This window comes from Schistocerca nitens, chromosome 7 (genome assembly GCF_023898315.1).
Source record: "Schistocerca nitens isolate TAMUIC-IGC-003100 chromosome 7, iqSchNite1.1, whole genome shotgun sequence".
NCBI lineage: Eukaryota > Metazoa > Arthropoda > Insecta > Orthoptera > Acrididae > Schistocerca > Schistocerca nitens.
The window spans coordinates 116,845,466-116,872,596 of NC_064620.1; the positions used below are offsets into that span (position 1 = coordinate 116,845,466).

The following is a 27,131-nucleotide window of genomic DNA, read 5'->3' on the forward strand; positions in this document are numbered from 1 at the left end:
GTCAGGGCGGGCATGCGCGAACCGCCAAGATAAAAGAATTGAACTATAATTATCTTTAACATACATGAGTATAATCTGTATTTCCATAGGATGGCCCACAGTCTTAAAGAATAGAGCACCAGGCCTAATTTTGAGCTTAGTTTTGTGTATGTAATTAATTTCCTAATTTATTTTGACTATCCCTTGTTAAAATCCTTTGTTGTAAGGTGAAATCAGTAATTGTTTCATGACTTAAATTCTATTGTTGACTTATAAACAAATATAAATTCTGTGCTAATTATAAACAATTGGAAGGAGAACTGCTAGAATTCTTAAAGTATTTATTTGGCTCTATTCGAAAACATATTAGCAAAGCTAGCCCTTAATTAATTACAAAATAATTACCAGGTTTGTCAAAAGTATTTTTTGTATAACAGTATCTGTTAATTTCATTATTTAAACAAATAATTCGGCCTTTGTGGCTGAAGAAACTGTTAAAAAATGAGGAATTTTTTGATGTATTCAGTTAATTGAATGAGTTATGTTTTCATTGTAATTTCTGTAAATTAAACATCGACCAATGTATAGTTTTAGTACCTATTATTGTGAGGATATATAAAGGATGGATTTTTGGTCTCTACACAGTCAGTCCAAGGTCGATTTTCAGAGAGAAATTATGTACTGTTAGTAAGAACAATGCATCAACTTAACAGTGGAGTTAGTGTAATACAAATAGGCTGTGCGTTAAAATAAGGACAGTGTCTGCTCAATTTTTATGAGAAATGGTGTCACACGTATCATATTATTTAGCAAGAACTGTGAACTGTGTGGTTAGGTTTTTACTGCTCAAAGATGTTCATCAGCAAACTATTGTAGCAGTATGCTGATGTTTGCCTGCAACCTATTAATGAGGCTTGTCAAAATTTACCAATAGTGAACTGGCCATATAATTGTGTGGTAATGGGGGGTTGTGAACAGTTAAAGTAAATAACTGTGAAACGCAACTATGCACCTGGCGGCTACATCATTTACAGTAGTCAGTATTGAACTTCCAACCCCCATTTTTCAGCCAGTATAACAATGCTGTAAGTCGACACTGAGGACTATCAATGAAGAAATAAAGCAGATGAACATCACATATGGTGCTTTCAGGTGAGGACTACTGCATTTCGACACAATAAACAAGGACTCACAAACTTTGAACAGTGAACTCAAAAGCGGTTTACAGTACAGTGATTTTAACAGAGTGGGTGATACATGTGTCATCAGAATTTTGTCAAGGACAGTGAACAGACAATATTACGGGAGTGTGAAATACAATTATTTTGAAATATCAGAATTGATGTAGCCGCCATCAAACAGGGAGGTGCAAAAGCCAATCAGCGAGTGGGTTCCATGGAAGCAGCTGTTGAGTACAGCAGCAGCCAATCACCTCGTAGAGGGACACAGCCGAGCAGGATAAATAACATGTCTCACAAAAGGAATTACCATATGCACCAGCAGTGCAGACGACCATCAAGATGACAACCGCAGCAGCAGCAAGAGACGACTGAATAGAAATAAGGTAATTCACAGCAAAAGCCGTTTTATATTAAGTGATACATAACGAGTGGCCTTAACAAACAAGACAGTGTGATGGAGGAGAATGGACAACAGGGAAGTGATGTGACTGATAACAAAGCTGTAGATGTTAAGTTTTTAAATGAACAGAAAGACGTAATGGGGATTGATTCAGTAGATGATAGTGATTATAAATCAGATATGAATGTAACTTTGAATGATGGTGATGAAGGTCATATTGTAGGTGAAATGATATAAGCGTCATCTAAATTCTGTGGTGATGTGAGCAAAATGGATGAAAACAGTACCGAAGTGGGTGAAATCATTAAGGTTAAGGTGGAAGACACATAGTGAAAGTCAGCAAAGGCAAAATTTATGGCAGACAGAAAATTGGAAGTGATGTTAAGGCAAATTATGAGTAGTATGAGTATGAAAGAGGACATTAGTAGTATGAAAAAAGACATTAGTAGGGTGGAAAATAAAACTGAGAGCATTAAAACTGACATTGCTAGCTTAAAGGATGAACTGAAGAAAGAAATTAAAAAGGAAATTAAGGTAGTCAACTTTAATTTTTCAGCATTAAGTAAGAAGGCTGAGGCAGTAATAAAAGACTGTGATTAAAAGATAAAGAAAGTAGTGCAGAATACCTATGAGAAATTAACGTTAATGAGTAGTAAATGTGTAGAAGAGAGAAAGAAATTTTGTGATGACTATAGTAGGAGGGTGGGAGGGCGGAGGCTTCCTGGAAACAGTGTAAAGGTTAAGTCAAAGCAGCCAGGAAATTTTGTGCTGAAAATAGGGTTAAACTTGAGAACCAAATCGATCACATTAAAAATGATTTACAAATGGAGGTTAGAAACCAAGTGTGCAAGAGTGATAGACAAAAAACTGGTAAAAGTACATAAAAATGTAGATTCAAAATTGGCTGAAATGGAGAAAAAGATGGATGAGGTACAAAACCTATGATATAGAGTATGTAGTGTCCCAAACAGTCCTTCATTTGTTAGTTGTAAGAAACTTAATAATTTTGAACCATATGGGGAAGTGCATCCACTAGATTTCATTAGAGAATTTAATGATTTGCCTGAAACATGGAGCGACAAAAGAGAAAATGTCATTTGTGAGAGGTTTCTCGAAATGGGATGCTTATCGATGAGCAGCTCAGGTAGCTGATAATTGTACCTCATGGCATACCGTATTTACTCGAATCTAAGCCGCACTTTTTTTTCCGGGTTTTGTAATCCAAAAAACCGCCTGCGGCTTAGAATCGAGTGCAAAGCAAGCGGAAGTTCTGAAAAATATTGGTAGGTACCGCCACAACTAACTTCTGCCACCAAATATATGTAGCACTACACAGGCATGCTTTGCAGGCACAAAGATAAATACTGGCGCCAAAACCTCTGTGTCAGTAAGTAAATTTAAAAAAAAGTGGAAGACGAGCTTTTTTCTCCGCCCCGAGTTTCGACCACTGCATTTTCATACATTATCCAACGAAGTAAATACAAATTCCGTATTGTTCACCTTCGAATGTAGCAGCATTTCAATGTACTACGAAAATCTGACTGGCAAGACTGTTTCAGATGTTTGTCAATATGGCCAACTCTACGTTCTGAATTTTTTCCTACTTGTTAGAAGAGATTGTTGCTAAAAGGAACTTTTATGAATTGTGAATCACATGCAGTATTCTCTTGACCATAAGAATAATACAAATATAAACATTTTGCCATGTATTCTTTCGTGTTTGCTGCTATCTCATTTAAATCCTGTCTGCCTAATAAACTACGAAACTAGAGTGAGACAAGAGCAAACGCGGAAGAATATACATATCATGTCACGTTTATATTTGTATTATTCTTATGGCTAATAGTGATACAGTCAGAAATGATGCACGGCAATTGACTTGTTTTTTAAATCTAAGAATACTCTAATTTCTGTGCAGAATGTAATGTAATAAAGAGGCGCCTGCAAAAATTTTCAAATGGAGAAAAATTTTTGCTAAACTCTCGTTCAGAACATCTTCTATCATACGCAGTCTATTATTTGATTCTTGTTGATCATTATCAAAGAAAGCAGCAGTGTAAGTAACAACAAATAGCAAATAGCAGTCTCTTGCCATTGTTTCGTTAATGAGACGATTCCTTTTTTAAAAAAAGGCGGCGGTAGCGCGCACAAAAGCAAGCCATGCCATGAGTGGCGACAGGCCGTAAATACTCATTATCAGAATGTGACAAACAATGCATGACAGTACAGTAATGCATTTTCAGCTTAGAGTGATGTAAACACCTATAACAAAGAGAACGGCACTTATCAGATCAAAGAAAAATAAGCAATCAATTCAAACCAGACGAAGCACGTGAAAAAGGAAGGGTACCCGTATAAATACGGATGGAGCGCCTGATGCATAGCAATGGCTACCTGGTAAAGCTTAACTGCTAAGCTTACGACTCGAACCAAACTACTGTAGCTGTATCGTCATTCATTTGACCTAAATTGTGTCTCATATTACAATGGACCAACTTTGTTTCGATTTGGAGGTGCGGCCTAAAGCTTTTCTCTCCCCTTGAATTTCGAGTCTCAAATTTCAGGTGCAGCTTAGATCCGGGAAAAAATTTTTCCCCTGATTTTGAGTCTCATTTGGTGTGGCTTAGATACGAGTGCAGCTTAGATTCGAGTTAATACGGTAGCTTTATGAAAGCATTTCTAGATGAATATTGGTCCAAAGAGATGCAGCAGAGAATTTTGAGTGAATTTTGGGGAGGAGAGAGATTTTACTCCAGGAAGGGTACTGTGAAAGGTTTCTGTCAGCTTTGGATAAACAAACTGAAATATCTGGACAAAAAGCTAGGTAGTGAATCAATAATTATTGGTTTAGAAACTAAGTTGCCTCGGAAAGAGAAGAGAATTGCTTTACCTGCCCCTAGGGGTAATATTAGTGATTTTTTAAAATTATGTTGATAAAATGGAGAGGATGAAGCCCTCAGTGGGAGATCACAGGAGGAATTTTGATGACAATAATCAATCAGGGAGAGAGTTTCAAGTAAATGGGATGAACAAAACTAATTATAGTAGAAATCCAAGGAATGGTTGGGTGGAGGATAGTCAGAATGAGCACGGAAATGGTAGGAGAAATTCAAATAACAAAAAATGGAGGAGATGATGGTAATCCTGGATCAAACCATTTAAACTAGATAATGCTCCAGTTTATGGCTCACACTAGAGGAGATAGTGATGAAGAGCCACGTGTATGTAAATGTGTTGTAATCACAGGTAAGGTTAACGTAAATGATAGTAGTAAGGCGAGTGTAAATTCTAATTCTAGTGAGATGTTGAATGATGGTGTGGGTAGCAATGTTAATCCTGCAAATAAAAAGAAGAGGAACTTGGTATAATAAAATTAAGTGATGAAACAGAGTGTGTTGCTGTTGCTCAGGATGTCCAAAGTGTCAAAATGGATGGCAAATTTTTAAGAGAACATAAGGAATTCAGGTATTTTGCTGTTTGGTCTAATACTGGAAACAAGGATCAACTAATTAGCCAAGTATTTGAGGACAATGAAAGTGAAAGTGGGTCTGATTCTGACAGTAGCTGTACTGATGATAGCAATGATGAATCCAGTAGTAATGAGGACGGGGTATTTGAATTTATCATCAATAATGATGGCAATGTGTTACGTAAAGAAAGAATAAAGGAGGATAATACTAGGCCTAATGAAGAGTTAGAGTTTAATGAGAGTGGTAATGAGGAAGAGGACCATGCTGTCATTTGACCGTGTCTGATAATTGTTTTGATAAGCAGGATGATAGTTTTTCCAGGGAAAGGATTAATGAGGATTTGTTGTATGAAGAAGACCACATGGTAAGTAAAAAGGAAGTGTGGCAATCTGTAATAACAGCAAGTGTACAAGGTATACATGTTAAGTGTTTAATGGACAGTGGTAGTGATTTGGATGGCATTTCACAGTCATTTTTTGAATCTATTAAGGACACAGAGGGTATAGCAGTGATGCTTGTTTCTGGAATAAAGGTTGGTAAGCTATCAAAGGGTGTGAAAAGAGAGGTACTATTAACTGTGGAATTGGCAGGACAGTTGTTGGAGTGCAATTTCTTGGTGATTCAAAATCTCAGCATTGATGTAATATTTGGGACTAATTTCTTGTGCAAATGGTGTGTAAATATTGATTCTGCTAGTGGTAAGTTTAGTTTTAAGTGCAATGGAAGTAGGTATGATGTATCATTTTTTGAAAGTATGGACAAGTGTGTGCAAACTGAATTAGATTTGCCATTAAGAGTTTTGACCACTGGGCAGGTTGCTGAGGAACAAAAGGAGGAAAGAGCAAGGCTGGAAATAATAAAGAGAGTTGAGGATATTGAAGGTATTACAAATAATCAAAGGGAGGAATTAAATGGTATTCTACTGAGCAACTGTAAGGCATTTTCAGACAGGCCAGGTTTGGTAAAAGATTTTGAGTGCAAATTAGAGTTTAAGGATTATGAACCATTTTTCAAGAAGCCTTATATTACTGCATTATCAAAAAAGGAAGCAGTGAGAAAAGAAATTCAAAAGATGGTCTCATGGGGGATTACTGAAAGGTTGTGGTTGTAAAGAAGAAGAATGGTAATGTCAGGTTGGTTCTGGATGCCAGGAAGTTAAATGAAATCGTCATGGGGAGAGTGACAGACCAGCTAATTTTGCAAAAGTTCCATGGATGTAAGCTTCTAACTTCTTTTGATGTGACTTGTAACTATTGGAATATTAGTTTGGCCAGTGAATCCACGCCATGTACAGCATTTTTACATGAAAGTAAATGTTACCAATACTGTGTGGTGCCATTTGGTCTGAATCTCTCTCTCTCTCTCTCTCTCTCTCGCTGTGTATGTGTGTGTGTGTGTGTGTGTGTGTGTGTGTGTGTGTGTGTGTGTGTCAGTGCTATTGACAAGGTGGTAGGTGAGATATTAACCACTGAAATCACAGTCTATGTAGATGATATGCTAGTAGTGTGCAGAATGGTTCAAGCACTTTAATATTCTGAATGAAGTACTGAGGGATATGTATAGAGAAGGTATGAAACTAAAATTAAGTAAATCTGAACCTGTGAAGTAGGAAATTTCATTTTTGGGTCACAGGATTAACAAGGAATTTATACAGCCTGATGCAGAAATCTTATAGCTAAGTTTGGCTTGTTTGGCTTCTACTGAAAGTTCATATCAGATCAGTCATTTAACCATTCTTGCTTCGGTAATTTGTTGGAAAAGGATGTGGTGTGAAATTGGACAGAGGAGTGTGAAGAGGCATTTCAGAGTTTGAAGAAAGAGTTGGTAGATAGTAAGATGTTAGGACATCCAAATTTTTCACTGCCTTTCTGTGTAAGTACTGATGCAAGTTTTTGTGGTTTGGGGGTAGAAATTTTCCAATTAGTACCTACTGAGAAGGGGGCTGAACACAAAACTATTGCTTTTACTAGTAGAACATTACAGTCACATGAAAAGAACTATTACATTTCAGTATTAGAGGCTTTGGCAATTAGTTTTGGATTTCAAAAGTTTGAGTACTATTTGTTTGGACATATGACCGTAGTGTATACAGATCATAAGGCTTTGAATTACCTCCAGAGGTGCAGGCTGAAACACACCAAGTTAACTAGATAGGGTTTGTATTTGCAACAATATGATTTGGAGGTAAGGTATGCAAAAGGAAAAGACAATATTGTGGTTGATGCATTACCTAGGATGCCAGCAGGGAAGAAGGATACTGACAGTAGTGAGAACCATGAAGAACAAGTAAGTTGGTTTATTTGCAGAGAGTGAAGAATGAAAAGCTTATTAGGAAAATTTGCAAGCAAATGAGAAGGGAGCAGAATGGGGCTCCAAATTTAAGGTTGGTTAAGCAGTATTACAATTCAGACAACATGCCAAAAGTGGAACAGTACTATACAATACATAAAGGGTTGTTGTTTAGGAGGTAAAATCTGAATGGTGAGGACTGGACATTTTGAGAATCCAGAGTGAAAATATCATCCTGGAAACATCTCCCAGGCTGTGGTTAAGCCATGCCTCCGCAATATCCTTTCTTCCAGGAATGCTAGTTCTGCAAGGTTCGCAGAAGAGCTTCTGTGAAGTTTGGAAGGTGGGAGACGAGGTACTGGCAGAATTGAAGCTGTGATGAAGGGTTGTGTGTCATGTTTGGGTAGCTCGGTTGGTGGAGCACTTGCCCGCAAGAGGCAAAGACTCCCAAGTTCGAGTCTCGGTCCGGCACACAGTTTTAATCTGCCAGGAAGTTTCAGAAATGGAAATGATGCTTTCCTGACCAACATGTTGATAAATTTGTTGACTACTTGAATGAGAGTTATGGACATTATGGCACTAGGAGAATAGTAGCTAAGGTACAGGAGACAGAAATATTTAACAACTTGTGGAAAAGGGTTAAGGTGTGACTAGAAAGGTGTGATAAATGTCAGAGAGTAAAGACAACTGGCGTGCCATCAAAAGGCTTAATGCATTCTGATCTTCCAAGCGAACCTAAAAAGCTTATAGCAATTGACCTTCTAGGAATGTTGCCTGCATCTACAGGAGGTTGTAAACATATTTTCATTGTTTTGGACACATTCTCAAAATATGTAAAACTGTATCCAATTAAGAAGACAAATATTATAATTGAGAAGTTGACATCTGATTACTTTTGCAATGTAGGGGTACCAAAATCACTTTTGTCTGACAATGGTCCACAATTTGTTTCTGAGAGGTTTGGACACTGTATGGCAATACACAAGATAAAACACACAAAGATCTCTACCTATTTTCCACAAGGTAACATGAGTGAAAGGGTTATGAAGGAGATTAATAGACTGTGCAGGACTTATTGTAGTAAGAAACACACTGCTTGGACAAGTCATATTCGACATTTTGAAAATACTATCAACAATTGTGGAACAAATCAACAGGATATGCCCCATGTGACCTTATGTTCAACGAGAGACCCAGCAACATCATCAGAGAAGATGTGGATTTCCCTCAGATAAGTGAAGTAGCACAGGACGAAAGGATCAGATTGGCTAAAGAGATAATGAAAAAGAAAGCAGCAGGAAGGAAGAGAAGACATGACAAAGGAGTGAATCCAACTAGTTTCAGAATAGGTGGCTTTGTCCTTACGAAAACCAAAGAAAAAACTAGCAAAGAAAATGATGAGACAAAGAAATTTTTGCATGTGTATTATGGTCTTTTCTGAGTGGTACGCAATGCCCATGACAACTCTTATGAATTGGCTTACACAAAAACTCGCAGGATTTTTGGAATAAAGAATATTATTGACCTGAAACCTTATGTATCACCAATTAGATGTTTGTATATCAATCCACAACAGTTTAAAATGTTTCTAAGCTTAGGTAGTGTGGATTTTGTTAGGAGAATTGCATTGACCAGAAGTAAGACCTATGACCAAGTACGAGGGTTCAAGATTGCGTGTTGGGTTCATCATGTGGCGATAATGCTTACCCTAGCTGTACGTCTCATTCTTTGTGTTTTCTGAGGCAGTCAAACTCTTCTCCTATCCTATCTGAAGTTTATAAGTGAATCGGAAACATTCCATCTTCGACTTTTATGTGCCCCCCCCCCCCCCCCCCCCCTTGATAAGTAATGGAATTGTAAGAGGATGGAAGAAAAGGAAAACAGCAGTGGTATTTGGTAAAAATCTATGAGATACTGTGTTTATTCTGGTTTTATGAAATCTGATGAAAGTAAATTGGTGTCATGGTTAAAGAATGTCAGTCAGACAAAAAGGCAAGGTAAACAGAAAATGAAAGGTGTCAGCATATGTGGAGGAGAAAGTGCATATTGTCAGAAAACTATAACATCTGAAGTAACCAGCTCATGTGTATAATTTGGTGCAGGAGCAGAGGCAATATGCAGTAAAAACCATCTTGAATACTAGAACTTAATGGTAATTGTGGTATAATAGAAGTGTTTGTGTTCAGTGCAATGAGTATAGAGAGATAACTATCTACCTATAGAAGTGTGTCATGGCACAGTATGGGAACAGGGAAGGGGATAGTTGAGTAAAGGATAGGGACTAACAAAGGCTGAGGCCAGGGGGATATGGGAATGTAGGCTGTATTGCAGGGAGTTCCCAGCTGCACATTAAGAAAAGCTGGTGTTGGTAGGAAGGATCCAGATGGCGCATGCTGTGAAGCTGTCACTGAAGTGAAGAATGTTGCTTCACAGTCAGCACCATCTGGATCCTTCCTGCCAATACCAGCTTTTCTGGACTGTGCAGGTGGAAATTCTAGCTGCAATATATCCTACATCCCCATAAGCCCCCTGGTCTCAACCTTTGTTAGCACCTATTCTTCCACCAATAACCCATTCCTGCTCTCACTGCAGCACTATACAGCCTTCTATTCCAAAAATGTACCCGCTAGTCTCTCTCTCTCTCTCTCTCTCTCTCTCTCTCTCTCTCTCTCTCTCTCTCTCTCTCTCTCCCCTCCGTCACTCTCCTCTCTTTCTTCCCTTCCTCTACTTCTCGCCTCCCCCCTGCCCTGCTGACCCTCCTGACTGCACCTAACTGCACTACACTCCCTCCACCACATTCCTGTATGCTCCCAAAAGCAGCACTTTACCATCCTTTCACAAGCTGCGACATCGTCGCAAAAAAATAGTGACCTGTATATGTAATAAGTTTCCTTCAATTTACGTCTATGGTCACACACTGTCTGTTAACAGATTACTGGTTTCGGTCTTTAATGAACAACATCAGATCTGCAGCAAATGGTAAAAACATAAATACACTCTCAAAACTGTATACAGCTTAAGAGCAATACATAGACCATAATGAAAAGTAGTACTGGCAAAATTTACATTTGTGAGCTTTAAATATGAAGAGGCATACCTGTTTCATAAAAACAAAGTCCTAATGCACTGCAGCCATAGTGGAATCGTGAAATGTTAAATCCGGAATCAGCACCAGCATCATCAAATACATATAAATAACACCACATGCATGAGTCATGTTGTCAGTAGTACTACTGTTTAAAACAGCTGCCGTACAGTAGCCACAAGATGTTTGTGTTGTAAGTTCACCAGATGTCGCTAATGTCGGCATACACTAGTTTTCAATAACTAATTGAAACAGCAAAAATAAAGGGGGATACAATAGTTGAAGTCTGTAATAAGCTTATAACGTATAAAAGGCAACTACACTGGCCACAAATGATGAAAAGCTGTTTTTAATTATGTAAAGTATGGATGCTGTCTTTTATGACAGATTTTAATGATGTGTGAAGCTGTAACAGCACCAGCACTAATCAAGGATGTTTTATGGTATGTATTTTGTAATTAAGTCATGAATATATTATTGGTCCCTACTACAATATTATATGCAGTTCTGCATGCTGTTGTATGTTGCTAACTTGAGAAAAAATATTTTTTATATCATAGATCTGAAGACAGCTAGATTGTTAGCTGAAACTAGCAATCAATCCAAATACAGAAGACTTCATGTGTGATCTTGACTGCATGGGTTTTCAGTCCTTTTAAAATAAATAAATAAACGCTGTTAAAGACTTCCACTCAATTGTTGTGCTGTATTCTGAACATTTGGTAATAAATCTAGGATTAGGGAACGCAGAATTCCTGTGATGAACACAGGCATCTCCTGGCCTCTTTGGAGAAGCACTTTTAACTTCAAACAGATGGAACACTGAAATGTTTCATTATTTAACCATGTCAGTTCTAATGTTGCTGGTGTCTTTCACACTAGAACTCTAAGGTTGGTATGATGTAGTTCTCTGGCCCTGTCGGCTATACTCTTCATTTCAGCTGACCACTGCATCCTCCATCACCATCGTCAATGATCTGCTTATATACTCATATCTTTGGCTGCCGAGGCCAGACTGGCCTCAGCAGCCAGAGACAGTGGTCATGTCTGTGTGAGCTGTGTTTGGGTGAATTTGAGTGTGCATGTTGCCTATTTCAGCAGAGGGCCTTCTGGCTGAAGGCTTGTGTGTTTAATAGTCTTTTTATTATGCATATCTGCAACCCATCATCTTCACTATAAGGTGTGTAGCAATCTATCCTTTCCATAATACTGTCATTATACCAATCTGGATTTTCCATTGTTCAAAAAAAGTTAGGTATATCCATCTCTTTACAGTCTTTGGAGAAACAATAACATTTTAACAAAGAAAAAAAAATTGGAACAAAGCCCATATAGTCTGCTTGATGATTTTGGAGTTATTTTTCTACTTTTCAGGGACAGACTGGTAATCACCACGCATCACATTAAAAAACTTACAGTGGGCTTCAAGTTTATGTATGTTTATTCTCTTAAAATGACTTATGATGCATTTTCCTTGCCCATGTCCTATGGCTGTGAACATAATCACTGACGTAAGCAGCTGCTTGGAATAATTCACAAAGTGTTTACATCTTTGATCTGCCTATGTTCATTGACATAACCTGATGTGCATCACCTGAAGTGAATAGAACAGAAGATCTTCAGACCTACTAATATGAGTGACATGGCAGATATCACCATCCTAATGATGTGTTTCTTTCTCTACATTGATTCCTTTTTCCTTAATAAAATAGCTAACAATGGTTCAACATTGTAAAGATACATACATAAACATAAGTTAACTGTAGTGCGGGTGGCTGTTTCAAACTGAACCTCTACAAAACATGCAGTTTTATTGGGAGTGAAATACTCCCAAATGACCAGAAGATCCTGGCTGCTCAGCACAAAAAAAAAAAATTCTGGGAGCTATAGCACTTCAGTGCTTTATAGAGTTGAGTTACTGAGTTTTTCATTTGGATGACATGATAGTTTTAACCACATTATGTTATCTTTGGTCTGTTTTCAGTAATTGAGAAAATGTTGGCCAAGACAGGATGTATTATAAAGACAACAATAATCTCAATTACTAATCAGTCTGGCCAACTGTGGGTATATATCAAATCACATACTTTAAAATTTCAAGTTAATATAAACTATTGAAAAATAAAATACACAGATTAAAAGGTACTCTGCAAGTTTTACAGAAGTCAGACTCCAATTGTAACAGAGAAATCTGAACACTAGGCAGATGTTTGCGAATTAGATTAGGAAATGACACACTAAAACTAATGTAGATAAGTTTTGCTATTTGAGCAGCAAAACAACTGAAAAAAGACTAAAGTAAAGAGGATTTAAGTGCAGACTAGTAATAGCGTGAAAAGTTTTACTGTAAGAAAGAAATCTGTTAACACTGAATACAAATTTAATCATTAGAAAGTCATTTCTGAATCATATTTGTCTGAAGTGTAGCTATATATGAAAATAGAAGCTGGATGATAAACAATACAAGCAAGGGAGGAAAGAAGATTTTGAAATGTGGTATTACAGAAGACCTACCACCATGAACCATGGACCTTGCCATTGGTGGGGAGGCTTGCGTGCCTCAGCGATACAGATGGCCGTACCATAGGTGCAACCACAATGGATGGGTATCTGTTGGGAGGCCAGACAAACGTGTGGTTCCTGAAGAGAGGCAGCAGCCTCTTCAATAGTTGCAGGGGCAACAGTCTGGATGATTGACTGATCTGGCTTTGCAACACTAACCAAAACGGCCTTGCTGTGCTGGTACTGCAAACGGCTGAAAGCAAGGGGAAACTACAGCCGTAATTTTTCCCGAGGGCATGCGGCTTTACTGTATGGTTAAATGATGATGGTGTCCTCTTGGGTAAAATATTCCGGAGGTAAAATAGTCCCCCATTCGGATCTCCGCGCAGGGACTACTCAAGAGGACGTCGTTATCAGGAGAAAGAAAACTAGCGTTCTACGGATCGGAGCGTGGAATGTCAGAGCCCTTAATCGGGCAGGTAGGTTAGAAAATTTAAAAAGGGAAACGGATAGGTCGAAGTTAGATATAGTGGGAATTAGTTAAGTTCGGTGGCAGGAGGAACAAGACTTTTGGTCAGATGAATACAGGGTTATAAATACAAAATCAAATAGGGGTAATGCAGGAGTAGGTTCAATAATGGATAAAAAAGTAGGAGTGCGGGTAAGCTACTACAAACAGCATAGTGAACGCATTATTGTGGCCAAGATAGACACAAATCCCATGCCTACTACAGTAGTACAAGTTTATATGCCAACTAGCACTGCAGATGATGAAGAAAATGATGAAATGTATGATGAGATAAAAGAAATTATTCAGGTAGTGAAAGGAGACGAAAATTTAATAGTCATGGATGACTGGAATTCGAGAGTAGGGAAAGGGAGAGAAGGAAACATAGTGGGTGAATATGGATTGGGGGAGAGAAATGAAAGAGGAAGCCGTCTGGTAGAATTTAGCACAGAGCATAACTTAATCATAGCTAACACTTGGTTCAAGAATCATAAAAGAAGGTTGTATACATGGAAGAATCCTGGAGATACTAGAAGGTATCAGATAGATTATATAATGGTAAGACAGAGATTTAGGAACCAGGTTTTAAATTGTAAGACATTTCCAGGGGCAGATGTGGACTCTGATAACAATCTATTGGTTATGAACTGTAGATTAAAACTGAAGACATTGCAAAAAGGTGGGAATTTAAGGAGATGGGACCTGGATAAACTGACTAAACCAGAGGTTGTACAGAGTTTCAGGGAGAGCATAAGGGAACAATTGACAGGAATTGGGGACAGAAATACAGTAGAAGAAGAATGGGTAGCTCCGAGGGATGAAGTAGTGAAGGCAGCAGAGGATCAAGTAGGTAAAAAGACGAGGGCTAGAAGAAATCCTTGGTAACAGAAGAAATACTGAATTTAATTGATGAAAGGAGAAAATATAAAAACGCAATAAATGAAACAGGCGAAAGGGAATACAAATGTCTCAAAAATGAGATCGACAGGAAGTGCAAAATGGCTAAGCAGGGATGGCTAGAGGACAAATGTAAGGGTGTAGAGGCTTATCTCACGAGTGGTAAGACAGATACTGCCTACAGGAAAATTAAAGATACCTTTGGAGAAAAGAGAGCACCTTGTATGAATATCAAGAGCTCAGATGGAAACCCAGTTCTAAGCAAAGAAGGGAAAGCAGAAAGGTGGAAGGAGTATATAGAGGGTCTATACAAGGGCGATGTACTTGAGGACAATATTATGGAAATGGAAGAGGATATAGATGAAGATGAAATGGGAAATACGATACTGCGTGAAGAGTTTGACAGAGCACTGAAAGACCTGAGTCGAAACAAGGCCCCAGGAGTAGACAACATTCCATTGGAACTACTGACGGCCTTGGGAGAGCCAGTCCTGACAAAACTCTACCATCTGGTGAGCAAGATGTATGAGACAGGTGAAATACCCTCAGACTTCAAGAAGATTATAATAATTCCAATCCCAAAGAAAGCAGGTGTTGACAGTTGTCAAAATTACCGAACTATCAGTTTAATAAGTCACAGCTGGAAAATACTAACACGAATTCTTTACAGACCAATGGAAAAACTGGTAGAAGCCGACCTCGGCGAAGATCAGTTTGGATTCTGCAGAAATGTTGGAACACGTGAGGCAAACCTGACCCTACAACTTCTCTTAGAAAATAGATTAAGGAAAGGTAAACCTACATTTCTAGCATTTGTGGACTTTGAGAAAGCTTTTGACAATGTTGACTGGAATACTTTCTTTCAAATTCTAAAGGTGTCAGGGGTAAAATACAGGGAGCGAAAGGCTATTTACAATTTGTACAGAAACCAGATGGCAGTTATAAGAGTTGAGGGGCATGAAAGGGAAGCAGCGGTTGGGAAGGGAGTGAGACAGGGTTGTAGCCTGTCCCCGATGTTATTCGATCTGTATATTGAGCAAGCAGTAAAGGAAACAAAAGAAAAATTCGGAGTAGGTATTAAAATCCATGGAGAAGAAATAAAAACTTTGAGGTTCGCCGATGACATTGTAATTCCGTCAGAGACAGCAAAGGACTTGGAAGAGCAGTTGAACGGAATGGACAGTGTCTTGAAAGGAGGATATAAGATGAACATCAACAAAACCAAAACGAGGATAATGGAATGTAGTCGAATTAAGTTGGGTGATGCTGAGGGTATTAGATTAGGAAATGAGACACTTAAAGTAGTAAAGGAGTTTTGCTATTTGGGGAGCAAAATAACTGATGATGGTCGAAGTAGAGAGGATATAGAATGTCGGCTGGCAATGGCAAGGAAAGCGTTTCTGAAGAAGAGAAATTTGTTAACATCGAGTACAGATTTAAGTGTCAGGAAATCGTTTCTGAAAGTATTTGTATGGGGTGTAGCCATGTATGGAAGTGAAACATGGACGATAAATAGTTTGGACAAGAAGAGAATAGAAGCTTTCGAAATATGGTGCTACAGAAGAATGCTGAAGATTAGATCAGTAGATCACATAACTAATGAGGAGGTATTGAATAGAATTGGGTAGAAGAGGAGTTTGTGGCACAACTCGACAAGAAGAAGGGACCAGTTGGTAGGACATGTTCTGAGGCATCAAGGGATCACAAATTTAGCATTGGAGGGAAGCATGGAGGGTAAAAATCGTGGAGGGAGACCAAGAGATGAATACACTAAGCAGATTCAGAAGGATGTAGGTTGCAGTAAGTACTGGGAGATGAAGAAGCTTGCACAGGATAGAGTAGCATGGAGACTTGCATCAAACCAGTCTCAGGACTGAAGACAACAACAACAACAACATTACAGAAGAACACTGAAGATTAGACATGTAGACCAGATAACTAATGAAGAGATACCGCATTGAACTGGGAGAAAAGAATTTATATATGAAGATAGTAACTGTTCTCAAAAGAACAGATACCATTGATGACTGTGCAGCTTCTCTAGAATAAATGATAATTAATTGAAATCCTCAGCTGCCGACAGGTGTCGTTGATATACTTCGATGGGGACAGCTGAAAATGTATGTCCCGGTCAGGGCACACATTTTCAGCTGTCCCCATCGAAGTGTATCAATAACAAGTGTCGGCAGCTGAGGGTTTCAATTAATTATCATTTATTCTTGAGAAGATGCTCGGTCATCAATGGTATCTGTTCTTTCGAGAACAGTTACTATCTTCATATATATAGTTAAAGGCTACCCAGCCATTGACCTTCGTCTGTGCAAATGTGCACAGGTTGCCCGAACTCTTACGGAAATCATCACCTTAGCGTGCGCGAGTAATGAGTGGATGGGCAAATATCTATTACGTACATTATGTACAGGGTGTTTCAAAAATGACCGGTATATTTGAAACGGCAATAAAAACTAAACGAGCAGCGATAGAAATACACCGTTTGTTGCAATATGCTTGGGACAACAGTACATTTTCAGGCAGACAAACTTTCGAAATTACAGTAGTTACAATTTTCAACAACAGATGGCGCTGCGGTCTGGGAAACTCTATAGTACGATATTTTCCACATATCCACCATGCGTAGCAATAATATGGCGTAGTCTCTGAATGAAATTACCCGAAACCTTTGACAACGTGTCTGGCAGAATGGCTTCACATGCAGATGAGATGTACTGCTTCAGCTGTTCAATTGTTTCTGGATTCTGGCTGTACACCTGGTCTTTCAAGTGTCCCCACAGAAAGAAGTCATTGGGGTTCATGTCTGGCGAATAGGGAGGCCAATCCACGCCGCCTCCTGTATGTTTCGGATAGCCCAAAGCAATCACACGATCATCGAAATATTCATTCAGGAAATTAAAGACGTCGGCCGTGCGATGTGGCCGGGCACCATCTTGCATAAACCACGAGGTGTTCGCAGTGTCGTCTAAGGCAGTTTGTACCGCCACAAATTCACGAAGAATGTCCAGATAGCGTGATGCAGTAATTGTTTAGGATCTGAAAAATGGGCCAATGATTCCTTTGGAAGAAATGGCGGCCCAGACCAGTACTTTTTGAGGATGCAGGGACGATGGGACTGCAACATGGGGCTTTTCGGTTCCCCATATGCGCCAGTTCTGTTTATTGACGAAGCCGTCCAGGTAAAAATAAGCTTCGTCAGTAAACCAAATTCTGCCCACATGCATATCGCCGTCATCAATCCTGTGCACTATATCGTTAGCGAATGTCTCTCGTGCAGCAATGGTAGCGGCGCTGAGGGGTTGCCGCATTTGAATTTTGTATGGATAGACGTGTAAACTCTGGCGCATGAGACGATACGTGGACGTTGGCGTCATTTGGACCGCAGCTGCAACACGGCGAACGGAAACCCGAGGCCGCTGTTGGATCACCTGCTGCACTAGCTGCGCGTTGCCCTCTGTGTTTGCCGTACGCGGTCGCCCTACCTTTCCAGCACGTTCATCCGTCACGTTCCCAGTCTGTTGAAATTTTTCAAACAGATCCTTTATTGTATCGCTTTTCGGTCCTTTGGTTACATTAAACCTCCGTTGAAAACTTCGTCTTGTTGCAACAACACTGTGTTCTAGGTGGTGGAATCCCAACACCAGAAAAATCCTCTGTTCTAAGGAATAAACCATGTTGTCTACAGCACACTTGCACGTTGTGAACAGCACACTCTTACAGCAGAAAGACGACGTACAGAATGGCGCACCCACAGACTGCATTGTCTTCTATATCTTTCACATCACTTGCAGCGCCATCTGTTGTTGAAAATTGTAACTACTGTAATTTCGAAAGTTTGTCCGCCTGAAAATGTACTGTTGTCCCAAGCATATTGCAACAAACGGTGTATTTCTATCGCTGCTCGTTTAGTTTTTATTGCCGTTTCAAATATACCGGTCATTTTTGAAACACCCTGTATGTAGATTGTGGACAGTTGGAAATGTGGGTCTCACGGAGAGCATGCAAGGGATAAGTCCCTGCAGTGGCGCTACTCATCTGTGTCCTTGGTGGCTCAGATGGAAAGTGTCTGCCATGTAAGCAGGAGATCCCGGGTTCGAGTCCCGGTTGGGGCACACATTTTCAGCTGTCCCCATCGAGGTAAATCAATAACACCTGTCAGCAGCTGAGGGTTTCAATTAATTATCATTTATTTTAGAAAAGAGTTTAATGACACAACTTGACTAAAACAAAGGATCCTGTGGCATCACAGAACTGTTAATTCAGTAATGTAGTAAGGTATGTGGGGGTTGGGTAAAAACTGTGCAGGGAAACCAAGGCTTGACTACTGTATGCAGGGAGAAGCAGGGCTTGACTTCAGGAAGCAGGTTTTAAGGGATGTCTGGTACCAGCATTCCTGCAGAGGTGAAGAATTTTACACAGGATACACTAGCATGGAGAATTGTGCAACCAGTCTTTGGACTGGAGACCACAACAGCTACAACAGTGACAAGAACATTGCCTATTTTAGGTCAAATAGAGCCTACCGTAACGTAACTAATATTTGAAAACAGAAAATGCAGGATGGAATAAAAGCAATACACCTTGGGACAGACTGATAATCACCACATAGCAGACACAACACTTATCAGCTGCCAGACCCATTTGAGTAGATCACTGGCCATTATTAAGCAGTGCATTTTTTGTAGCAACTCACAATAGTTGAGTCTTCTAGTATCAGAATAGTGACCAATAGACTACATTTAATTTTTGATAATTTTCTTTTTATGACTTAGGATTAAAAGCTATGATGGTAAGTGTGCACTTTCCATTGCTCTCGTGTTTTTTATTTTGGGGAAACAATACTAAAAATTTCATTTACCACACAATAAAGAAATGAGCTGATACAAGTCATGACAATATATATGGTAGAAATGAAGCAATGCGTTCAGACTTCACAAATGACAACAGTAATGACCTCACAGTAAGCAGAAACTAACGACCATAGCAGTTAGTTTTGACACGTAAAGTACGGTGTACTACCACAAGATGTTGGGCACATCCGGAGGTAGTAAGACATATTCCCACGAACATAGTAAAACAAATAAATTGCAGGCACGTAAGTTTCCGACAGTTCACAAAAAGGAATATTAACCTTGTGAAAAGTTAACAGAGGTGATACAATACATTTCCACGAATGCAGTAAAGAAATACAGTTAGTGGTAAGTATACTTCCCACAGCCCAAGAAAGGGTTATGCTATAGGACTATGGCCCTTTGCCAGATATATGTGTGCGTGCACACACACACACACACACACACACACACACACACACACACACCAGGTGCTAAGGCCCCATTACAACTTCACCTGTGGTGAGTAGCAATCTCAGCTGGGGTGGGTAGTTGGTGTACACAATAGACCTGGGTCATGGAGGGGGAGGGACGACAGGTGAGGCATGGGAGTAGATGCAAGTGCCGTCTGTGGGAGTGTGCAGGGGAGTGATGGGAACAGGACAGTGGGCTGCTAATTGCAGCGTCAGACAGGGGGGCGGCGTAAGGTGGCTGGTGGAGGGTAGAAAGGGGGAAGGATTATGCAGTACAGCAATGACAGAAGGTACGTGTAGGGCTGTAGTGGGAGCAGGGAAAGCAGGGGAGAGGATAGAGGCAGCTGGAGGAGGAAAGCTAGCAAAGGCTGAGGGCAGGAGGGCTACAGGAACCAATGATATGTTGCAGGGAAAGTTGCCATTTGCACAATTCATAAAAGCCAATATCAACGGGAAGAATCAGTGTCATGCGGCCGTGAAGCGGTTAGAGTCGAGCATACTGTGCCAGGTGGCACGTTCAGCAACTGGGTGTTCCGGCGGTCATTAATGAGGATGGACAACTTGTTTGTGGTCACATCACAGAGCTTGCAGCTACATCGGTAGCTGACGTGGCGGCTTTCACCACCGATCCCCTCTTTCGTGGGGCAGGCAGTGCCTGTGATGGGACTGGAGTAAGTGGTGGTCGGAGGAAGCATAGGAAAGGTCTTGCATTTATGTCTATCACAGGCATCTGAGCCACAAGGTATTGGGTAGCAAGCAGAGGTGGAATAGGGACAGAGAAAGATATTGGATAGGTTGAATGGGAGGCAGAATATCTCAGTGAGAGGTCTGGGCACAATTTTGTCATTATGACTGGTGGTCACAACCCTAATAGAGAATGTGATTCAGAGCTGCTCCAGTCCCGGGTGGTACTGCATCATGTGGGAGAGTGGGGGGAGGGTGCTTCTTTGTTGGTGGCCGGTGGGTATGTGAGGGATGGTGGTGACTGAGGAGACAAGGCACATGAGATATGCTTCTGGACAAGGTGCAGTGGGTAATTACAATCTGTCAGTTCCCTGACACATTTGAAAAGGGGATGCTCACCATTATGCATGCAACAACCACAGGTGACCAGGCTGTACAGAAGGAACTCCTCAGTGTGGAATAGGTGACAGATGCCAAAGTGGAAGCACTGTTGTCAGTTGGAGGGTTTGATGTGGGTGGAAGTACTGAAGTAGCCACCCTCGAGATGGAGGTTGATGAAGAGGATGGTGCCTTGTTGGACTGAGGTGAGGCGAACAGGGAAGAAGGGACTGTGAATGGGCTGCCCTCACCCTCAGTCCAGACCACGTAAATATCATCTGGGGAATTTGGTGGGCAGCGGAAGTGTTTAAATTCAGAAGAGTGTTCCTGGACCCACTCTCTAGCAATTCTGGATGCGTGGGGTGTCACATTGTCCTGCTGGAATTGCCTAAGTCATCAATGAATGTGAAACAGGTGAGGGACTTGAGATCTTGGCTGGCTAGGAAGGGTCCCCTTCAATGTACACTTCTGCCTCTAAGCACCACATTTATGTGGTCAGTGGCAGTCTATCCATTTCATATTGCTAATATTCCATTCCAGATTTTCCACTGTTTAAATGTACCTTTCTGCCACTCAACATCCTTGCTATGCACTGAGTAGCAATTTCTCATAATTCGTATAGTTATATTTAACAAACATTTTAGTTTCTTCACATTTCTGATATTCTGTATAGCTCTGAAGACTATTAGCTGTTTCAGCACAAAGCCAGGACTACAATTTTGACAAATGTAATGAAATTCTTAAATTTTAAAACATTTATATACTATATCATTCAAACAACAGCAAGAAATCAAAACAGACTTACTTCTGGACTACAAAGAGCAAAACTGGCACAAATTGTGATGTGTATCACATAAGTAAACACTTTCTAGCATATAAAACCACTTCTGCCTTTTGTTAACAATCTCTATATAATTTACACAACTAATAAATTAGCCACACATGAGAACTTCATCCAAGAACAAGTATTTGACTTCAAACATTTCGCATATCTCTCTTGTTGAATTCACTATGTATCCACAATCACATTTCCCTAACACATTTTTATTCAGTGGTTCCACATATGCTGGAAGACAGGTCTTTTGGTATGGAGTACTAGGTCAGTCTCTCAGGTCTGATAAACATGGGTGTAACAACCAGTCATAGATATCTCAAGTGAATCATCTTTAAATTTAACTGGACAAATTTATCAAATCACAGAAAACATAAACCAGGCTGGTTTGACAGCAACCCAATTCTCCAGAAACTAACATTCAGAATTTTACTTATGTCAATGATTTACGCCATTACATAAGAATACAATGTTTGAGCTCTTTCTATGTAGATATTCCACAACATAATTTAAAGAAAGATGATGCTAATGAAATGCTGGATTCTGGGGGTAATGTAAACTGGGTATTCATAAATTACAATGCCATAAATGGCTTTGAGATATTGCTTCGGGGAAAATTCTGTGAAGGTGATTGAATGCATCATTATTTTGTTGGGCAAAATAAATAACTTTTAATGTTGATAGTTCTCATTTATTGACATACCTTCTCACCTACATATTGTTGACTGAGATTTAATAAATCCTTCATTTCATGCGCATCGATCTCAAGTAATCAACAGCATGCCACTCTACTGAATATTTTAATTGGTATCAAATACACTCACCAGTTTTCACGTGGATGAACCAAATGATTATCATCAGTACAATACCAATCACAAAAGATGTCAGAGCAATCCCCACAGTAGCTTGTATGGACACACAAGTTGTACTCATATCAACAACATGTGGGAACACTGCTTCAGCAGTAGTTGGAGAAGGGATAGCTGGAACAAATATATAATTAAACTATTTCCACTTATATATAAGTACTACAGTAAATTTAATGGCTTTGTGGCTTTCCACTGTGTTGATACATATTTGGAATGCAATTGAAGCATTCTCTGGAACAATGTCTTAGTGGAAATATATTGAGGTCGAGATATATATATCATCAAATGCTGTAAATATTTTTTTTTTACTCATTTAAAGCTCTGGTACATGGACTAAATTTCAGCCAAATATAAATGAAGTATCATGGTTTCTGAATATATGACATGACAATGTGATGTGTAAGAATTACTGACTGATTCGTATTTCAGTTAAATTGTTCCAGAGAACACCCTAACTGTCAGACTATTACAATGACTTGTATTTAAATTTAAAATGAATGTGTGTGTGTGTGTGTGTGTGTGTGTGTGTGTGTGTGTGTGAAATAAAATTCTCTAATTTTCAACAGCTGTAACCTTCATCGTCATAAGGAGTAAAACTACCAACTGCCAGAATTGGCACAGTGTTCAGCTTAAATACTGAAGAGCCAAAGAAACTGGCACACCTGCCTAATATAGTATAGGACCCCTGCGAGCATACAGAAGTGCCGCAACATGACATGGCATGGACTCAACTAATGTCTGAAGTAGTGCTGGAGGAAATTACGCCACGAATCCTACAGGGCTGTCCATAAATCCATAAGAGTATGAGGCGGTGGAGATTTCTTCTGAACAGCACATTGCAAGGCATCCCAGATATGCTCAATAATGTTAATGTCTAGGGAGTCTGGTGGGCAGCAGAAGTGTTTAAATTCAGAAGAGTGTTCCTGGACCCACTCTCTAGCAATTCTGGATGTGTGGGGTGTCACATTGTCCTGCTGGAATTGCCCAAGTCTGTCGGAATGCACCATAGACATGAATAGAAGCAAGTGATCAGACAGGATCCTCATGTATGTATTACCTGTCAGAGTCATATGCTGACGTATCATGGGTCCTATATCACTCCAACTGCAGACGCCCCACACCATTACCATTACACCAGTTTGAACAGTCCCCTGCTGACATGCAGGGTCTATGGATTCATGAGGTTGTCTCCATACCCGCACAGACCAATCAGCTCAATACAATTTGAAATGAGACTCATCCGACCAGGTAACGTGTTGATGGGCCCAGGTGAGGCGTAAAGCTTTGTGTCATGCAGTTATCAAGGGTACACGAGTGGACATTTGGTTCCGAAAGCCCATACCGATGATGTTTCCTTGAATGTTCGCACGCTGACACTCGTTGATGGCCTATCATTGAAATCTGCAGCAATTTGCGGAAGTGTTGCACTTCTGTCACATTGAACATTTCTCTTCAGTTGTCCTTGATCCCCTTCTTGCAGGATCTTTTTCTGGCTGCAACTATGTGTTGAGATTTGATGTTTTACTGGATTGTGAAATGGTTGTAAGGGAAAATCGCCACTTCATGGGTATATCGGAGATGCTGTGTTCTATCGCTCATGTGCCGACTATAACACCATGTTCAAACTCACTTATATCTTCATAACCTACCTTTGGAGCAGCAGTAACTGATCTAACAACTGCACCCAACAATTGTTGTCTTATACAGGACTTGCCTGTTTACATATCTCTGTATTTGAATACGTATGCCTATACCAGTTTCTTTGATGTTTCAGTTTATAGGTGTTGCCACCAGAGATGGGTCAAAATGACACTTGCATGGGAAGACACATTAAGCTGCTGCCTCTGACATCTCTGGCCCACTACAGGATGGCATACATCAGATGGTGTGTGGGGCTGGTGCCATGTCTGAACCCCTTTCTCCCGCATCCCTGTAAGTGCCGAGCATCTATTTAAGCTCGGTGTCCAGGTTGCCCCCATGCCCAAATCCTACTACACATGTGTTTCTCATTTTGAACAAAATTGTTACCATATAATTTAATATCAGCCTCCTCTTCTATAATGAAACTCAAATATGGAGGTGCAAGGGCCAAGACCATCATATTTTCTTATTGTATTTTATGTTCGTTCTTTAGGCACTGTTCAGCAATGGTCAAAATCTCAAGCTCCCTCTGCTTTATGTGGTGCACATACCCTGTATACCAAAAGCACAAATCTTTTGGTCTGTGTAGATGTTGCTGAATTCCCAGAGGACACCACACAATGGTCACTCAAAGACATACATAATCTTTAGCCATAACATATATAAGGTTGGGCTGAAACACTTGTCTCAATCCATGACCCTGGAACACACATCCATTTTAGCTCATCACAGCCATCTTTTTCATCATAGTATGGAAGTTATACTGCTGGCTTGGCCCCTTGTGTCAAGTCACATAGCATCCTTAACTGGTGGCACCTGAGAGCATCTGCAATTTCCACTTTATGTAATGTGATAGCCCAAGATTTTTGTACGGGAGTAGTGGATACACGTTTCTGTTGAAGTTTGTGATACATTGCTATTTTTATTACATTGTCGTATATTTATGATTATGTACATGTGTGTCACATACATTAATCATTGTTTAACACTATTTTAAATAATTTGATATCATTAAGTACAGAAGTTCATCATCAATAACGGAAATTCCTGACTTGAATAGTACATAAAATAATGGAAAGGCAAGCCCTCACATACAGCGGACTGATGTGTGGTACACAGAAACATGCAACAGAAAGTAGTATTAATGCTCACTTTTGATATCTTGCTCTTTCTCTTGCAAAAGTTTATACAATGTAAGATTTCATGGTTGGTACTGATATAACTTAAAACTTCAGGTTTATTAGGCTATGGTCGATGTATAAAACTTCTTCACAGCATTTCCACTCTATTCTGGGAGACATCTTCAAAGGCAAAACAGCCTATCACAGATGTCGGCTACAAGATTATCGCTGGTATTGTCAATTTTGACATCCAAATTTTGTATATTTTAACACCTTCCTCTTTTCTGTTCAAATTATTACGGTGTTTATACATCTCAATAGCCTCTCTATACACATACACATGATAATGCGATGTTTTCAATGTGACACTTGTCTCAGAGAATTTTATTTCATTATCACCCTCTTGGTAAAGATGTTCCACCAAGGCTGATTTATCTGTACATCCCAGGTGGCAATTTCTCTTGTGTTCAATGAGACACGTGTTAACACATCTTTTTGTGGTACCAATATAACCCAGTCCACAAGTACACAGAATTTTATATATACCCAGTGTATATCTTTTGCCGGTCTTAAACATTCTTTTATATTTCTGGTGGGTCTGGAGGTAGTGTCCACACAGTAATTACTCAACACTTCCCTAATGCGATCTGTAATCGTCCTGATGAACGGAAGGAAAACTTTCCCTTTGGGCAGCCATCGTTCCTCATTGGTCCATATTCTCTCCCTAGGGTGAAGAGATCTGCCTACCTCCTCATTAGAATAACCATTCTTCTTGAAGGTCGAACATAGATGTTCAAGCTCATCTTTCAAGTAAAACGGTTCACAAATTTTGCATGCCCCATCTAGCAAGCTTTTAATCATCCCTGTTTTGTTTTGTCTGGGGTGATAGTTAGAATCTTTATGCATGATTTTTGTATATATTCTTTGGCCCAACCTCCCATCCCCTTCATTGATAACAGACACATCTAAGAAATTCAGCTGTTCATTTTTCTCCATCTCCAAAACAAATTGTATTTTTGGATTGATGCTGTTGAGATGTACCAGGAAAGCAGCCACTTCCTCTGCATCGTGTGCCCATACTACAAAAGTATCATCGATGTAGCAGTACCACCTGGCTAGTCTTTTTCTGGCAGTCTGCAATGCCTGTTGTTCAAAGTTACCCATAAACAAATTGGCTTGAGTAGCTCAGTTGGTAGAGTACTTGCCCGCGAAAGGCAAAGGTCCCGAGTTCGAGTCTCGGTCCAGCACACAGTTTTAATCTGCCAGGAAGTTTCATATCAGCGCACACTCCGCCGCAGAGTGGAAATATCATTCTGGAAACATCCCCTAGGCTGTGGCTAAGCCATGTCTCCGCAATATCCTTTCTTTCAGGAGTGCTAGTCCTGCATGGTTTGCAGGAGAGCTTCTGTAAAGTTTGGAAGGTAGGAGACGAGGTACTGGCGGAAGTAAAGCTGTGAGGACGGGGCGTGAGTCATGCTTGGGTAGCTCAGTTGGTAGAGCACTTGCCCACGAAAGGCAAAGGTCCCGAGTTCGAGTCTCGGTCCGGCACACAGTTTTAATCTGCAAGGAAGTTTCACACTGGTAATTATTGACATTCCTCCTATTACTTTTCTTATGGAGGGTTTTAACAATGACATATTTCAATCTTGCTGAGAAAATGCTATGAGTTAGTGATGTGTTACCTATTTCAGAAAAGACAGTGCTTGTTATATGGAAATAAGTCTTTACTGCTCTGTTGAAAACATCATCAAATGCAGATATGCTTTTATTTTTGAGAGAATATATACTTTCTAATTTCAGACGGAGAAGCTGGTGAGGCATTCATATAACTTAATGTTATGAGAGGTGCTTTTCTAACATGCTACTGTGATTTGCTCTTGAACTGGTTGTCCCTGTATTTTCTATTACATTTAAGAATTGATTATTAGAAGTACCTGCTACATGTGTCTGATCATTTATAGCCCTTCTATTTAAATCAATA

General features: G+C 39.8%; 1 protein-coding gene across 1 annotated transcript in view; it reads right to left on the bottom strand.

Moving 5' to 3' along the window:
* Nucleotides 1-27,131, bottom strand: part of LOC126195249 (uncharacterized) — a 245,445-nt gene that overhangs the window by 8,935 nt on the left and 209,379 nt on the right. Inside the window, exon 16 of the mRNA XM_049933777.1 lies at nucleotides 22,344-22,502. Coding sequence (XP_049789734.1) covers nucleotides 22,344-22,502 — 159 coding nt within the window. The remainder of the gene's footprint in view (nucleotides 1-22,343; nucleotides 22,503-27,131) is intronic.